Raw genomic sequence first — 18,861 nt, 5'->3', positions numbered from 1 at the left:
GCAGTCAGGATCACAGTTCCAACCTTCTGAATGGAAAGATCCATGAGCTGAATGCATACTTAGTGTTTAGAGGAGCTGCCACTTTCATGCTTGTGCTGGTTCTTACATGCTGTGCAAGTTTATACAGTTGCCTCATGTGTAAAAGTTAGGCAATCACATAAATCATGGAAGAGTGAAAAAATTAAAGAATGGATGTTCAGATGCTCATTTTGATTTCTTTGGGTTTGATTTATTAGAAGGAAAAAAATAAACAACAACAAAAAAAGAAACAACAACTAAAATATCTTGAAAGCTAGAAATAAGGCTTTTCTGATTAACCTTGAAGTTGTACCTGCAAGTAACTATCTCTTCAGCAAATCTGTGTTGCTTGTGAAGTAAGTGACATGATGTGATGTTTGACTTTCAGATTAGAGCTCTGTCATATTGCAAATACTACACCAGCAGTTCAATTTAAACAGATTTTAAAATGCCTTCATAAAAACAATTTATATGCGTATATTTTTTTTCAATCTGTTTAAAGCATTTATGTGTGAAGAGAGGCTTGTGGAATTCAAATCTTGGTGTTGTTTTCAAGATATGCCTTCTTGGTTAAAGGTAAACTTTCCAACAATCAAAGAAGATGGGAAATACTTAGATGCCTTAACAGAAGATCGCTCTGGGAAACCTCACAAAAAAACTTGGAGGAGGTTGTCTTTGAATCACTACGTGTTTATCTTTAAGAACCTACACAGGATAGTGAAGACAGGAAAAGCAGGAAAAAACAGATTATTTTATATCTTATGTGATTATATGCATTTATATATTCAGAAATAAAGCTTTTTTAATTTATCTCAAAGAAACTAGGTTTGTGCAAAAGTAATTGTGGTTTTTGCATTGTTGAAATTTGCCATTTGATATTGGAATACATTCTTAAATAAATGTGGCTATGTTATACATAAATTTAATGCACTTTCCTCATCTTTTCTTTTGCTGCTGACTTATTTCTTGATGTTTATTTTATATTTATTTTAGCCTACGGAAATGATGTTAGAGAAAAAGCAAATTTGAGCAGTTTTCTTATTTGAAATCAAAATGGGTTGTAAAGCAACAAAGACAACTTGCAACATCAACATCACATTTGTCCCAGGAACTGCTAATGAACGTACACCACTTTTCTATGTTTTATGTTCATAATGAATTCTGGACTTTTTAGCAAAATAATAATAAAAAAAAAACAAACAACAACAAAAAAATAAAAATAATAATAAAAAAAAGAGCATTTCCAAAACTATACACAGAAGAGGTTTTTTTGCATTTGTATTGAGCAGTGTTTTTCTTCACTAAGTTGTTCTGCTGAAAAAGAATCCCAAATTAAGTCCTAAATTCAGTACTGAGAACCTAGCAAAGATCTCTTCATTTTAAGGTCAATTTAAAGCTTAATCAAAGACAAATGAATATTATAGGATTTCTGCCAAGAACTGTTATTATTACAAATCTTAATGACATTATAAAGATATTCAGACTCAGTCAAATTGAAGTACTAGTGCATTAGCTCATCTTCGAGACACCATTTTCTTTATAAACCAATTGATTAGAAGGAGAGGTCTTAATTGCTTTGAAATGAAAATGTAGTTATCCATTTTTACACTGGCAAAATTGTCATAGAAATAAAATGGGGCTTTAAAAGTAAAATTAAGAAAGGAACATTCATTCTAAACTAGAACTTCCTGTAATTTTTGAAGAATATGGGAATACTGGCTTAGGAAATAATCTTAGAAAATAAAACCTATAAGGAAAAAAAAAATGGTGTTCCACTCTAGGTTTATTCATTTTTCAATATCTGCAAGTTAAAAAGAAAGAAGATTCTGGTCTTTCCATAGAATAGATGTCATATATATACATTGAAATAAAAAAAGATTCAAGGACAGGTTGTGAATCAGAATTATAATTAAAAAAAAAAAAAATCCATATTTTTTTCCAATAGCCACAAATTCCATTAAATTATACACAGATTTTAAACACAGGAACAGTTGTTTTAATCTTTCAATGGAAAAATAAGAGGCTAGTTTACCATCTTCCATATTAAAATAAGAAAACATTTTAAGGTCAGTTATGAAATTGGCACTATTAAATTGAATCATAAATACCTCTTTCCAACTAAACAATACATTGATATATTGATTTGATGACATTCAGTATTTTAGGTTCTTGGAGATCTGTCTTTTGTAATATTGCAACATAAAAACATTAAATTACCATCAACTTATTCTGTTAAACTCTTTGGGGAAAAAAACCTAACAGATAGAGAAAAAACTCCTTATGTATTTGTTCATCTCATCTTCAGGTATGTGGAAATGGAGGTAGCTGCTTCTACAATGAAGAAAACCAGACATCTCACTGTGTCTGTGCTCTTGGATGGACAGGACAAACATGCCTGGAGAATATTAATGACTGTGAGGTAAACCAGTGCCAACATGGAGCCACATGTGAAGATGGAATTAATAAATACAGGTACTAACATGACGCTTTCTACACATCCCTTCACAAATAAGTCTATGCCATATTAAGGTATGTTTTCTTTCAACAAGAGCTACAATGAGAGTTGTTGTAGCAGTAATATTTTTCTCAGATTATAAAAGGCCTGGAACATTAACTTTAAATAAGCATGCACATTCAATAAGACTGTAGTCTGAAGTATTGCACAGGAAGGCCTCACAAGCACTCCTCTTTGCTGGACAAAGTAGTTAAATGAACTACATAAAACCTCAGTTAAATAAATCATCAGTTTTGTAAAATTCACTCTGTGAGCCTGGTATGTGACATGGAGTGATTTCTCTTATTGAAAGCTGAATTATAATTTTCAAGTGAATATTTGAAATGCTGAGTTCCTTGTGGCTAATTTTTTTTAGCTATTGACAAAACTGTCAAGTATGTGATTTCTTAGTGAGCTGCAATATGCTCTGGAAATTTGAAACTGGGACTGCATAAAAGTACAGGAAAAAATAAATGGAAAAAGATTTCTTCAATAAGCACAGTTCAGCTGTTCTTATCAGACTTGAATTATTTATTTTTCCTCTAGAAAAAAACAGAATAACTAAAATCTCTCCATAATGTCAGCAAATGTATTTTGAAAGCCTTTAATTTATACTGTGTCCTGTACTTAGAAGCACTGTAATTAATATGCTTTAATGTTTCTATTTAGAAAAGGTTGCAATAGTGGACAAAGTTAATATAGAAGTAATTAAAAATCTCTTCCACTCCATCTCTGTTTTTATAGGATCTTCTGTAATAATAACTGAAATTCCCAAATAAACACACAAATAGAGATAAGTATATGGCTCTCAATATACTGGAGTTAAAAGGAACTTTTGCCACAGAGTCCTTACAAAGTCTATATCCTTCTTTTTTGCCAGCTTGCAATCAGCTCCCAAATCAGTCATATTTTGACATTTTATTTGACTGATACATCTGTGGTTTTCCTTTCTGCATCAGGAAAATAATTCTGATAGGACAACTAACTCATGTTTGCTGTACAAAATCCACTAGCATTTATGGAGAAATTAGTAGGTCTGAAGACTTCTAGTAAAACAAAACCTTTTGAATTTAGCTTGCTTATCCAGACTCAAGCTACTGACAGAAAGCAATTCTTACCTTTTCAGTCTTTGAAAGACAAATTAAATTGACAGATCAGTCCATTTATTTAAGGAACAAAATTACATACCATTAAGCTTCTGATGCTAGATATGTTAGCAGACAGTTTTGTTATCAGAAGACCTGACCCTAGAGCAACACAATTGATTATTTTGCAAAAATAATAGGCAGAGTGTTTACTGTATGATACCTGTTCTGTCAACAGAGCTTTGCTGTTTTTCAGTGACAGTGAAGCATTTTTTTAAGAGAACTGAACTACTCCTTCCTTAAAAATAATGGAATTTCACAAGAGTTATTGTCAGCAAGTGAAATTGTCATTTCCCCATCCAATACACCATTAAAACCAAAAGAATAGGAGAGGAAATGAACATTTTTGAAACACTCTTGCAATTTACATCTCTGTCCTAAAATGGTATCATTTTTGATAAGGCAGTTATCAAGAGCTTTGTTTGATGCAAAGTAGTTTCAGGAAGACATAAGAAAACTGTCAGCAGAATACATGGAGAGTTAGACATGTAGGTGTCATTAACAGCTCTACTGATGACTATTATAGTCATTCAAAACACCATCTAAAGGTACCTTTATCTCCTCCACTTATTAAGTAAACCAAAGTGTTATACGTTTTTTGGTTTGCTTGTTTGTTTTTGTTGTTTTTAATTTATGGAAGATTAGTGTGAACTCCAGACTTTTCTCCTAGTTAAGAAATTTTAACTTCTAAACTAATTATTAAACTTTGGTCAAAATATAGCATTCCAATGATGGCTTGTTGTAATAATGGTAAGACCAGAAAAACACGGAAAGTATCCACCTCAGCTTCAAGAACATCCCCCTCTTTTAAGCTCTCACATTCCACAAGCTGTAAGGCTTTTCCAGATTAGAAACAAAACAATCAGCTGTAAGTATTTTTTTTAACTTTCCCTCTCCTTACCATGGCATATTTTTTCCACTCCATTTTGAAATTACTGTTCCTGGTCCAGACAGTAGTGTCACGTAGGTGTATATTTAATACACGCAGAGAATTTCCTTTGAGTCTAGGATGGGGAATTGCTCTGGGTGAAGGAGGAGGACTTTAAAACTATGATAAAGTCTAACACTCAGTACAGCTACATAATAAAAGAAACACAATCACAGTAATAAGTCTTAGGAATTTAACTCCTTTGGTTTAGTGAGCCTTCTCTTACAACTAAAGTGGCCTCATTCACACTGACACAAAACCTCTTATTAATTCAAATGAATTATTGCTCTTCCAGCTGAGTCTGTGCTCTTTGAGATATCATAAGTTAATCAGCATGCATTTAAAGTGGTAACTTCTCCAAAGAATTACTGCCCCTGGCACTGGATTCATGATGTAACTGTCAATATGGTTAATCTGGCAGATACCAAGCAATAGACCAATTGCATCCACACACCAAAAGAATGCCTTTACTTTTGGTCATATACACCTGAGAGAAAAACCAGGGAAGATTAATTACCTCAGCAAATAGACAGTGTTATTGCATTAAAAAAATATTTGAACTTTCCTTTCTAAAGGACTTCTATTGGTTCACTGCAGTAGAAGGGAGTGGAAAACTGATTTAACATGGCCCAATGAGAAGCATTTAATGAATAATTAAAGTAAAAGAACTCTTCAAGGAGTTGATCCTTCTGGTTTAAAGTCCAAGGGGGATTTTATTGTTCTATTTTCTTCACTCTTGTAAATTTATTCCTTGCCATCATTACATTTTGGACAACCAAGATCCTAACTAAATCCTAATAGATATTTTACAGTAGTCTATTTCGTGAAGGGGAGCAACAGAGGGGGAAAAAAAAAAACAACAAACCACCACAAACAATTTAAAATTCAATGTAGTTTCCAATACCTGCCCTATTTATCCTGTTTCTTCAGTCTGGTTTCTTCAGTCCAGTCTATTCAGACGAAGTTCTACACTTATCAAAGCCCTGGGAAAGCTCAGCAAGGAATATTGATAACTATTCGATTAAGACATTTGAAGAAGGTGTATTGTAGGATTTCCCATTGTTTAAAAGCTCATGACAAACTAATATGCTCTGAGGTCAGCATTTCATGAGTTATTATGCAGGAAAACTTCCCATTAAGAAGCTAGATTTGGTGTACAGCAGAGCTTGAATTGTGAATTCACTTTTCATTCTTCAGTATACAAATTTCAGACTGTATAATTTTGTCTTGAATTAATCTCACTACAAAGAGTAAAGCCTCACCTAGTGACACACTGCTAAACAAAATGCTTTAGAATATGAATCACTTCTTTGCATGATGCCAGCAAGATTATGAAAAGTAAACATAACTTAGATAACTTTTCAGTATCACAAAATCTAAAGGTTCAATTGCTTTATTAATCCTTAACTTTTTCATTTTCTACCAGCTGTTTAAATTAAGCTGTTTGATTAGGTTATTTTCTTATATTTAGTTTTTCATTTTCAAGTTTATTCATCTTATACCATATAGGCAATTTGACTGCAGGACCTGGTTGACAGTGCCATATAAAGTTAGTGCTATGATATACACGGTTTTCTGTAGCAATAATAGGCTTCTTCAACTAGAGAAAGAGGAAAAATGCTTTTCCTGTCTCTGCTACAACTCCAGGAGGTTGGTGAATATATGTTGCAATTTCTTAGGGAACATCTCTGTAATAAGTTATACAATAGCTTTTCTGCAGAGAATACAGATGCTTACAAAAAGCTTACAAAGTCAAACTAAGTAACTTTTTACTCCATTTATGAACGTGTGTGTAGTTTATATTTCAACTAGAAAACAAAATAATTAATTCTGAATAAATGCAGTTAATCTTCCTGGACTGCTATAATAACAAACCCCACACCTGTATACAAATTCTTTCTAAATTTATTGTAGAGAAGTATTTCAGCTTTGCAAAAAATTAAAACTGCAAATCAATCCATGATTCAAAGCTTTTTTATATCATGTTCAGTATTTTGGTGCTGCTGAAGTATTAATGCAAGGTCATATTCATTAAAATCTAACACGGTGATATTATTTTTCCTACTACAAATGTAAAAGACTTAATTACTTAGAGATCATTGGTCTTGATACTATTTCTAAGACAGAGAGGAAAAGATATTTGAAGTTCAGCTATGTCAGTGTAATACCAGCACACTGTTTAACAAAACTGTGTTCAAGACCCATTTCATAGATTGACTTGGTGATGAAATGATAATATTTATTAAACATCTTGGATAATTTAGAATTTTATCAAAATGTTTAAGCTACAAATAAATGCAGTCAGATGCTCATATCCAAAGCCCACAGAACTGCACTTAAACTATTACACATTACATTTAAGAAATAAGTCCAGTGCAATCCATGTCTACTTTTTGTGTAGTACTGTTGAGCATTTAATGAATTACTGCAAGTGGTGACTATTGTATGTTAATGTTATTAAATTAATGAAAAATGCACCAAATTTAAGGACCTGACTAGTTTAGACTTTTGCTGCATAAAAATAGTTTGTTTTTACTGAAAAATAGACACATCATAAAGTACAGATTTAAAATAAAGACTAAATAACGATTATTAGTAATAAATGTTAGCCTTCCTTTTTAGATATATGATGTTATGCACTAAAGTTATTAGTAAACATGTCCTTAGAATTTGGTGTAGATTGTTATAAATAGCTTGTAAGGAATTTATTGAACTTCTAGATCCTATCACCTCTAAACCTGAGTTTGAATTATAAACAATAAATGAACAATTCTTAAATGTTTTAATCCTCAACACACAGTAAGAAATTAACTTGTTATTAAGAGGACTAGAATACTCTTGTCTTCATTCATGTATGTATTTGGCAAATAGTAGCAGAACAAAACCTATTTCTGCACTGTTAGTTTGTAGTTTCACATTGTTTTGGGCTGCTGTCACAGATTTGGGCTTGATTAGCTGCTTTAGTCAGCCACTTTGTTTCACATGACATGAAGATCCAGTTTTAAAGTTATTTTCTAGTCCTGTTTACGCTGGAGAAAACAAACAGACACAGACAAACAAACAACCAGCAACAACAAAAAAATAAAAGAAAAAAATCAACTAACCACAACAGCTCGTATATATCAAGAAAGCGGCAACTTATACTTAATGGATAAACCAAGTAAACTTTTCACAATGAAGTGACAAGAGAAAACATCATAATTTTATTTTTCCTGAGCAATAATATGAAATCAAGAGCCTTGATTTATCTGCTACAGGAGTTGAGCCATATTAAATTGGAAGATATCCAGTTATAATTTCACCAGGAGAAACAAAAGCCATTCCATTCTTGGTTTAGATTTCTTCAGACACTGAAGCACTGAAAAATATGCTACTCATAACATCATTGTTTGTAGTATGGAATCAGAAATATGAAACTGAAACTAGAAGATTGTCTTTTACATCTGTTCCTACATAGTTCTGTGGTCTCTGAAGATAAGCTTTACAACCAGTAATAGTAAGGAAACGATAGAAAATTCCTTCTCTTAATCCTCTCTTTCCTGTTAAGGAGAGCAGTAGATTAAATATTCTGTTCAATATTACTAAGAGCCATGTTTTCAAAGAAAGATAGAATAGTTGCATTTTCATAATGCATACATTCATCATTACTATAAAAAAATATTTTTTGGCTACATAAAATTTAATGAAGGAAACAAGCTGATTAACTACACCAGAAAACAACGGTATGGCTGTTGTTTCCATACTGAACATTTACTGTTGGTGGATTCAGAAACTGTTCAGCTAAAAGTAACTAAAAGTGTATGTGCTTTGCATTTTTATGTAAATCAACATTTACATTTAGCTGTAAAGCAACTGTATGAGAAGATCCATGTGAATTTCATTCTTTTAAAAAAGTGAGAATCAGAATCAGCTGGAGTTCTCAAGAGAGGAAAATTTCTCCTTTGCTAAGGAGCGACCAAGGTTAGAAGAGAGAATATAGTAGCTGTACTTGTGTAGGTACTGCAGTGCAATAGCAATGGATCTGTAAAGCAAAATAGGTGCTGCTAAAGAACCCACAGACACACTATACATGATATGGAGGGCTTACTTCAAGCAAGCTCTATTTTGGTTCATGAGCTAGAAACACATTAGCAGTTGATGTGCATTAGCTGTACTCTGACGAGCACATCTACTGATTTAGTTTCAATTGAAATTCATCAATTTTACATGTTCTGATACTTCTCTGCAATGTGATACAAAACACTACAGTTTGGAACAGCCGGAAAGTTTCCTCTTTTCTGATCTGTATAAAATATTTATACAGCTGCACCTTGAGACACAATGGAGCATAATGCCACACCTCAGGTATTAAAAAAAAATTCCCAGGCATGAAGACAACACAAAGTCAACAAAAGTCTAACTGAGAAGCCTGGACCTTCCTGCAAGCAGATGGTATTAGTTTATATACATATAAAAATAATAATAGTTGTTTCTCAATAACTTGATGATTGTGCTATTAAAAGAATGAATCATTTTATTTTCTAATAGTACCTGGCTTTTCCATTGGCTAAACCATCTCTACATTCAGTCCACTGTAGAGTTTCACATAACAACCAATAATGTATCCTTATGAAGACACCTTCTTTACTGTAGGCTTCTTTTAGTCACAGCATGAAAAGGAAAAATTGCCTTATTTTGTGTCTGCTCTGAAGCTACTCGTGAACACTCAGAGCTGTACTAATGTCCACCAATTACCTTCGAGAAAAAAAAAATTAAAAAAATGGATTAAACACTAGGATCTATTCATTTTATACGTATCTCTTTTCTCTCTTATTCTTTCTTCAGGAGTATTTCATTAGTATTACAATAGATGGAGCTCCCACAGCATCCTGCCCCTGTTGATCTCCAGTTTGTACACAGACAAAGTTATTTGGTCTTTCAAATTCTGTCTTGCCAAGAAGAAAGTGCAGGCAAAATTAGAGCCTAACTGAACAGAGAACAAAGTAAGCCAATGGTGGACATGGTTATGACTTAGTTAGTCCAAAGGTTATATTGAAAAAGCTTTCGTGAAATGGCATGCAAAATCATCATGCTACTTTCTATAGTACACAGTCTTACACGGATTCTGTACACAGTCTTACATGGGGTCTTTTTCCTACTGACTTGCGGTTATCCTGTTGGAAATTTGATAGGGATCTAAAAATATCTAAGTGGAAATTCCCCAAGTCTAACATAAAAATGCAGGATTAATAAGCAAGGACTGAAGCAAACAGCCACATGAACATTTGCTTCTGTTAAAAATAAGGAAAAAATATCCTTTCTGCCAGATGGATTGGTAGGGAAAATTGCTATAATCAAGTTTTCCTTAACATGTTAACTTCTTTCAGCTTCTAGATAGCATCTCCATGGACCCAGAATATGTAAGATGATTGTAAAATTATCACAGTATCACAGTATGTTTGGGATTGGAAGGAACCTCAAAAGATCATCTAGTCCAATCCCCCTGCTGGAGCAGGAACGCCTAAGTGAGATCGCACAGGAACATGTCCAGGCGGGTTTTGAATGTCTCCAGAGAAGGAGACTCCACAACCTCCCTGGGCAGCCTGTTCCAGTGCTCTGTCACCCTTACTGAGAAGAAGTTTTTTCTCAAATTTAAGTGGAACCTCTTGTGTTCCAGCTTGATCCCATTACCCCTTGTCCTATCATTGTTTGCCACCAAGAAGAGCCTGGCTCCATCCTCATGGCACTCACCCTTTGTATATTTATAAACATTAATAAGGTCACCCCTCAGTCTCCTCTTCTCCAAACTAAAGAGACCCAGCTCCCTCAGCCTTTCCTCATAAGGGAGGTGCTCCACTCCCTTAATCATCTTCCTTGCCCTACGCTGGACCCTCTCCAGCAGTTCCCTGTCCTTCTTGAACTGAGGGGCCCAGAACTGGACACAGTATTCCAGATGTGGTCTCACCAGGGCGGAGTAGAGGGGAAGGAGGACCGCTCTTGATCTACTAACTACCCCGCTTTTAATACACCCCAGGATGCCTTTGGCCTTCTTGGCCACAAGGGCACAGTGCTGGCTCATGGTCATCCTGTTGTCGACCAGGACCCTCAGGTCCCTTTCCCCTACACTGCTCTCTAATATGTAATTTCCCAACCTATACTGGAACCTGGGGTTGTTCCTGCCCAGATGCAGGACTCTACACTTTCCCTTGTTAAATTTCATTAGGTTATTCCCCGCCCAACTCTCCAGCCTGTCTAGGTCCCGCTGGATGGCAGCACAGCCTTCTGACGTGTCAGCCACTCCTCCCAGCTTAGTGTCATCAGCAAACTTGCTGATAGTACACACTCAATTCCCTTGTCCAAATCAGTAATGAATATATTGAATAATATTGGCCCCAGTGGACCCCTGAGGCACTCCACTAGATACTGGCCTCCAACTAGACTCCGCACCATTGACTACCACTCTCTGCCTTCTCTCCTTAAGCCAGTTTGTAACCCACCTCACTACTCTATTGTCTAGACCAGACCTCCACAACTTAGCTGTGAGGATGCTATGGGAGACTGTGTCAAAGGCTTTACTGAAGTCAAGGTAGACCACATCCACCGCTCTGCCATCATCCATCCACCTTGTTACATTCTCATAAAAGGCTATTATCTCCTCCCATGCAAGAACACCTCTGGACATGATAAGGGGAGGATCAATTGAAGAAAATATTGCCAACTAGAAGGGATTATCTAATTTTCTAATTCTATGAGATGTGGATCAGCTATGAGATAATCCAGCTTTGTTTTCACACATTAAAAAAAAAAAAAAAAAAAAAAGGCATAAAAAAATCTCTGGTCTTCTACAATTTGTATGTCATTCTACATTATGGGGAAAAAATATCCAGCTCAATTTCTTTAAAGTTGTATAGATTGTTATTTCTTTTCAGCTATAGACAGAAATTGCAACCTTTGCATCTAATGATAAAGCAATTTTATACTGATTCAATGTCCAGAGCAAACAGGATATAATATTGTTTTTCTCTTAGAGACATTGTAGCAAACAGCTAATAATTTTCATAAAAGAAATTCTTAAAATCCATAATACAGTTTATACCAGTTTTCTATTTGAGTATTGTTATCATAAGCTTGGTATTAAAAACTATATAGCTACTAGTTTGTCCCACTTAAATAGCTAAGATTCTGGTTATTGTGCAGTTCCATTTAATTACTGCAATCAGTCTATATGAAACCAAGCTACTTCGTGACAATTAAAGGTAGAGAAAGAAGACTGGAAAAAATTGCAATCAATTTGTGAGTAATTAAAAGTGAAAGTATTGTTAACATTATTTGCCATTATTTACCTATATATTCAAGATGGGGGTTTTTGTTTGTTTTGTGTTTTTTTTTTTTTCTCCTCTCATTACAATAACAGGTGCATATGTCCCCTTGGTTACACCGGTGCACTTTGTGAACTTGATATAGACAATTGCATTGGACACCAGTGTTCTGAGCATGGTTTCTGCCAGGACCACTTGCATAATTACAGCTGCAACTGTGTGCCTGGATATGAAGGACTCCTCTGTGAAGCTGAAATTAATGAATGCTCAAGTTCACCTTGCAAAAATGAAGCTACTTGTATGGATTTAATTGGCCACTTTTCATGTCATTGTGCAGCTGGGTTCAAAGGTAAGTTTTCTTTTTTGAAGTGCTTTCTACTATAGATGTGATTGACCAATTCTATGCAAGCAATGTTTATATGAGTGTTTAATAACAATTTTTAAATATATAAAATATGAATATACTAATATTTGTGTATTTGTATTACTTCCAAGACTTTTAACCGAAATAGCATGGAAACCTTTAGAGCATGAGCTTTGCTGCCATTGGGAAAAAAAAAAAAAGTTTCAAAACAATGTTAATTATATTATTTTTATCTCATTGTTACGTGGTCTTAGGTGTCACTGATTTAGTTACACACAGGCTGATAAGAACAAATGTTTTTGTACAGAACAGGAAAATCTAAGCATAAGGAGGTATGAGATCAGGGGTATCATCTCTTTCCATGTATGGAATAGGAACAGTTGCATTTGAGTGAGTTGTTCAGACTCCCCCTCGACTCAGTAGAGACATTACATCTGCCTATCTTAGACATCTGTTCTAGGATGAGATGGGCTGCAGACTTCTGCATTGGGTTGGATGAATCCCACACAAACCAAGGGGATTCCTTTTTGTCCTAATTTGCTGGTTTGGGTGAATATCCTGATACTCAGACCACACGTGAGAGGCAAAAAATAATTTTGGATTCACCAATGCTGACGTTCTGCATTCACAGCCTTTAATCTAAAACACAAACATTATTATTTTGATTGTTTCTCTATCCTTATTGGCAGTTTGTGGTATACTACCACTAACAAAGAAAAAAACAAATAGTGTAGTATGCACAGTGCCATCTGTACTTATCAACCATTAATTCACATCTTATTTTTCCGAGTTACTGAGGGCTCTTGCTCCAATGCAGGCAGCATGCAATAGTATTAGATTTGTAAGTCCTAGTTAGATCACTGAAATCACACATGTATTTTGATCTTTCTGGGTCACTACTGAAGTGTTGAGTTATTTAAGTAATTATGTGTTTGTGATACACATTTCCAGCTATCTTGTTCTCAGTTTGAGTTCAGTATATAATTTCTTAGTCATTTAAATACACATTTAATAAATACATTTCCTCTTCATGTTCATTTATTAATAAATATGTAAAAAAACAGAGTATTTTCCCTGAGGTGGCCTAAAAATTATTCAGATAGCACTACCAAATGTCTGACTGCAAGCGAAGAGAAAAAAATGCTTGGCTCACCTGTACAAAATCTAACATAATTTCACTGCTGAAACTTCAACTCCTATTTTGTATTTTCCTGACCTTCATGGGAGACTTCAGCCACACCAGTATCTACTGCAGGGACAATACTTGGAAGAGTCTCATAGCATAAAGTACTGGAGGGAAGAGAGGCCCAAGAAAACCTGTCGCCTCCTCCAAGCTCAAAAGTGGCTCATGTCAAAGAGCAAGTAGTTAGGAAAAAATGCCAGGAGGCCTGCATGGATGATCAAGATGCTCCAGGCCAAAATCAAACACAGAAAAAGAAAGACACAGAGGGTGGAAGAAGACACAGGTAACCTGAGAGGACATACAAAGACATTATTTGAACATGCAGTGGGAATGTCAGGAAAGACAAAGTCCAAATGTGGTCGAATCTGACAATGGATGTGAAAGGCAACAAGAAGGGTTTCTACAGGTATGTAGGTGACAAAGGGAAAAGTAGGGAAAATGTGGATCCAGTTTTCAATAGGGTGGGGACTTGATGACACTCAACATGGAAACGTTTTTAGGTACTGAATGTTGCCTTTGCCTCAGTCTGTAGTAATAAGACTGTCTTTCTGAAGTCCAGTGGACTGCAGACCACAGGGAACGTTTGGAGCAAAGAAGGCATGAAAGAGGTGCAAAAGGCTCAGATCAGGAAATACTCAGGCAAACTAGATACACCTAAGTCCATGATCTCTGATGTACTGTATCCACAAATGCTGCGGGAGCTGGCAGATGTCATTATGAGGTCACTGTCAATCAACTTTAATTGGTCGTGGTGATTAGGAGAAGTGCCCAAAGACTTGAGGAAAACAGATGTCACTCCCATCTTCAAGAAGAGCAAAAAGGAAGACCTGGAGAACTGCAGGCATATCAGCCTCACTTTGATCCCCGGGAAGGCAATGGAGCAGCTAATCCTAGAAACCCTAAATGCCAAGAAAATCATCTGCAATACTCATCATGGATTCACCAAGGTCTAGTCATGTTTGACCAACCTGATGAACTCCTACAATGATATGTTCGACTTGGTAGATGAGGTAAGAGTAAAGTATTTGTCTACCTCAACATCAGCAAGGTTTTTGGAACTGTTTCTGACAATATCCTCATGAAAAAGCTGATGAAGTCTTGGCTGGACAATGGGATGAATCGAATACTGGTTGAACAAATAGCCCCAGAGGGTGGTGATCAGTAACATGAAGTCAAGTTGGAGGCCAGTAACTAGCTGTGTACCCCAGGGTTCAATAGTGGGTCCAGTCCTGTATAATATCTTCATAAATGATCTGGCTGATGGGGTACAATGTACCCTCAGCAAATTGGCCAAAGACGTAAAAATAGGAAGAGTGGCTGATATATCAAGAGGGTTATGCTGCCATCCAGAGGGACCTTGGCAGGCTGAAGAAATGAGCTGACATAGATCTCATGAAGTTCAAGGAGAAGTTCCAAGTCCTGCACCTTGGGAGGAATTACCCCAAGCACCAGCACATGGTGGATGCTGAGCAGTTGGAAGCAGCTTTGTAGAGAAGAATCTAGGGGTCTTGGTGGACATCAGGTTGAATGTGAGCCAGGGATGTGTCCTTGTGATAAACGTGGCAAATTCCTGGGCTACATTAGGCAGCATTTTGCCAGCAGATCAAGAGAAGTGATGCTTCCCCTCTACTCAGCATTGGCACTGAGACCACACCTGGAGTACTGTGTCCAGTTCTGGGCTCTCTGGTACAAAAGAGACATGGAGAGAGCCCAGTGAAGGGCCATTAAGATGACTAAGGGTCTGGAAAATCTCTCCTATAGGAAAGGCTGAGTGACCCAATAGTGTTCAGCCTGGAGAAGGCTCAGGGAGGGTATCTCATCAATGTATATAAATAATGGAAGGGAGGGTGCAAAGAAGATAGAGTTGGACTCTTTTCAGTGGTTCACAGTGAGAGGACCAGATGGAATGTGCAAATCAAAACATGGGAGGAGCTGTCTAAACATCAGTAAATACTTTTTTACTGTTAGAGTGACTGAACACTGGTACAGGTTAGCCATGAAGGCTGTGGCATCTCCATCCATAGAGACATTCAAAAGCTGTCTGGACACGGTCCTGGGAAACTGGATTTAGGTGTTCCTGCTTGAGCAGGAAGGTTAGACAATATGACCTCCACAGGTTACTTCTAGCCTCAACCATTCTGTGATTTTGTGAACATGAGGACTTGCTTGTATAAATGATACAATGATATATTACTGGAAAAATGTTTTTATTATCGTTACTTTATCACACAATGAGGTATTATATAATAGCATTCCCACAGAAGCAAGCTAAAGGAAAAAAGAAATTTCACAATATTACTCACTTAGTGTAACTTATTATCACATGTACTGAATATATTGAATCTTGACTTTTCAGAGTATAAACCACAAACAATAAATAAAAGGTTGTTTAAACTTATAAAATGTTATCACTACCCTAGCAATTCCATTTTTATATAGTCTCTGACAGTTTATGATCCTGGGATATTTTCCAGCACAAAACAGATATGAAGTTCAGTCACAACTACACGATATGAATCAGTGAAGAGTATTTCAGTGTAATACTAAAAAACCACATTTATTCCTATCTCATTTCTTTTTGTATGTGTGTTCATTAAGTCTTTTATCTGTAATTCAAATTTTTGACATATCCAGATGTACTTAATTTTTCTTCATAAAAAGTAAATTTAATTTCAGATGAAATATCAAAGGCAATAGTAAATAAACTAAAGAGTAAAACAGAAGTTATTGTTGCTCAGGGCTCTGTGCATTTTTGGGAAACTATTATACTTTGTGTACAAGGATTCATAGATTTGCAAATAAGCCATAAGCTCCCAGTCATCAACTTGGTTTCTCTCCTGCTATTAAATTAATCCCTTGGTACTCTTTGATATGACATTAGAATCAGTTTTTATTTCAGAAGCAAAATTTTATATAGATAACTCATAGCTGTCCTCTCTGCCTAGATGATCGATCGATCTGGTGTCTATCAGCATTTCTCAAATGCTTTACATTCTAATGGCTAGGGACCCCTTAGGCACTGTAATGGGACTTGTCAACATGAAAAGCATGATCTGATTTGGTAAAAAGCAACTTCATAAAAAATCCAAGGCTTGTGTGTTTGCACAGTAAAAACAAATACTTTGTAACATCATGCACCACAGTCTTTCCTTTCGAACTGTAAACTGTTCTTGTGATGACAACTTTAATATGGAGACATTTTGTATATATCTGGAGTACTCTCCGTCACCTACAAGAGAATTTGGCCAATGTCAAACTTGGAAGTTTTCAGTATGGTCTTTGAAGATTGAGCAAATATTTTTTTTCAACAAAATTATTCCATCCTTTTTATCATGTGATGACCCTCTATATTGCCCTCTCCTGGCTCAGTTCTTCAAATATAATTGTTTACCTTCAAAGTCATTTTCAGTCTATCCATTCTTCCCAATCTTTGCGTTAATCTCAAAGCATCAGTGTTCAGCATCAAATGACTCCAGCTTTCTTGATGACTGGTATTTCTGAACAAATAACACTGTGCTTCATTTCTGGTTCAAAAGAAGATCTTCTTGGAAGTATTTGAAAAAAAAGGCTGCCTTTATACAAACACATCCTTCATTAAACCTCTTTTTGTTTGTATGCCTATAAAAATGTGAAGATGGCTGCTGAGAGCTCTAAGTAGATATGCAATACAGCCTCATTGGTTTCTCTTGAGGGTTTACATCTATATCACATTGATTGTATAGTTAAGATTTGGAAAATATTTTTATTTTTAATATATACTGTAACTCACATAGCAAGATACTGAAAGATATTACCCACGTGTAAGTAACAAATAACAGTATTAAGAGCCATCACCAATGTAAGCCTCCCAGTAGCTTTTTGAGTTTGACATTATCATATGCTATATATGATGCTCTTCAGTATTTTTTCTTTTTGTCCAAAAGATGAAAATGCAATTAGGACATTTTTAGTATCTTTTAATTACTTTAAATTTCTGTGCTTTGTTTTTCTACAAATACATCAGATAAGTCCACTTAACATTTGGAGTCTGTCTGAGAGGTTTTAAGTCTTCGTACTTTCAATAAGTTATTCCTTCGTTTTAAGTTGTTTGGATATTTTTTAAACCGTGACACCCTTCTGTGGTAGATATGAACAGGTATCCCTAATGCCATTAAGAAAAACAAATTAAGTGTGAAAAACAAACCTTTTCAACATCAGTAAATTTAGGAACATTTAACCCCTGTAAAAATAAACTCTAGAACGGCTGATGGATACCCAAATACATAATGAAGAGCGAACCTATTAACAAAGAGCAGCAAGAGCAAGTCTGCTCCACAATGTGCACCACAAACCAGGATCCAAGGATAACCCCAGTGCAGGCACTGCCATCACTTAGCAAGGCATAGCCCTGCAGCATCTAAACAGGGTGGGTAGAGCAGAGGCTGGTAACAGGTACCTCACAAGCCCCAGGCATCACAAACAATGGACTAGGTCCAGGATCTATCTGTGGAAGCAAGTTAGAAGTAGCATGAGACAGAACCAGAGACAAAGCTCCAACAAACATTCAAGAGGTGCATCCCAAGAGAAAATTTACCTACAGTAAAAAAATTACCTACTTTCTCCAAGTTAAAACTCTTTCAGAGTATTTAAGCCAATTAAACAGTTTAAGATGAGATTACATAAATCTCTCAATTTGGAACAACTGGTCACATAAAGGTTTACACTGTATGAAGTAAATAATTTTTTTTAAAAAATTGTTTCAGATTTTTAAATACTTCAACTTCTTACACGGAAAAGACCTTGAATAAAAGAAAAAAATCAACCAAGTATGTAGAAAAACATAGTTGAGAAAGGGAAATGTTGGTTAAATTCACTAAGGCCACACCTGGACTGTCTCGCTTTTTCATAATTGTATTTTTGCAAAGTAAGAAGAAATGTTACTCAGGCTAACACCTCTCTTATACAACATGATAACTTATGTTGCTTAGAAAGCAACAAAATTACATGATTTGTTCTTAAGTACAAGACTTGAATGCTTTATGTCTATATACATTTTACAGAATGGTCCACAGTAAGGCAGGAGTGTTGTGAAGACAACCTTTGAATACATATTGCTACTGGTTTGGATACTAGTTAAATTTTTAAAACTTTTTTTTTTCTTTTTCTTTTTCTTTTTTTTTCCCCCGGCAATAATTCATTAAGATTAAATTGAGTAGAATTTTAATTAATTTGCTTGTCATCTGATTGAGGAATAGAGAGATTCCTCTCATGTCTTGAAATAATATTTACTCAAGTAAGGAGTTCTGGTTAAAATAAAAAATATTCTTAGACATCCTTTTGTTAATTGTGGTCATTCTATCTGTCTTTGCATTGTCAAACTTCATATTCTACTATGCCTATAAAACAAAAGTTGGTATAAATTGTGTGTAAATGAAACTTTTTTTGCATTTTG

General features: G+C 35.3%; 1 protein-coding gene across 1 annotated transcript in view; it reads left to right on the top strand.

The window, feature by feature from the left end:
• Positions 1 to 11,789: 11,789 nt before the first annotated feature.
• The window catches only part of EYS (eyes shut homolog), a gene marked incomplete at its 5' end in the record, with an annotated part of 675,648 nt that continues 668,576 nt past the window's right edge, over positions 11,790 to 18,861 (top strand). The window contains 2 exons of the mRNA XM_080341398.1: positions 11,790 to 11,820; positions 11,873 to 12,232. Of these exons, the coding sequence (XP_080197524.1) occupies positions 11,790 to 11,820; positions 11,873 to 12,232 (391 nt within the window). The remainder of the gene's footprint in view (positions 11,821 to 11,872; positions 12,233 to 18,861) is intronic.

Source organism: Nesoenas mayeri, assembly GCF_963082525.1.
Source record: "Nesoenas mayeri genome assembly, chromosome: 3".
Taxonomy (NCBI): domain Eukaryota; kingdom Metazoa; phylum Chordata; class Aves; order Columbiformes; family Columbidae; genus Nesoenas; species Nesoenas mayeri.
This window is presented reverse-complemented; position numbering and strand designations above follow the sequence as displayed.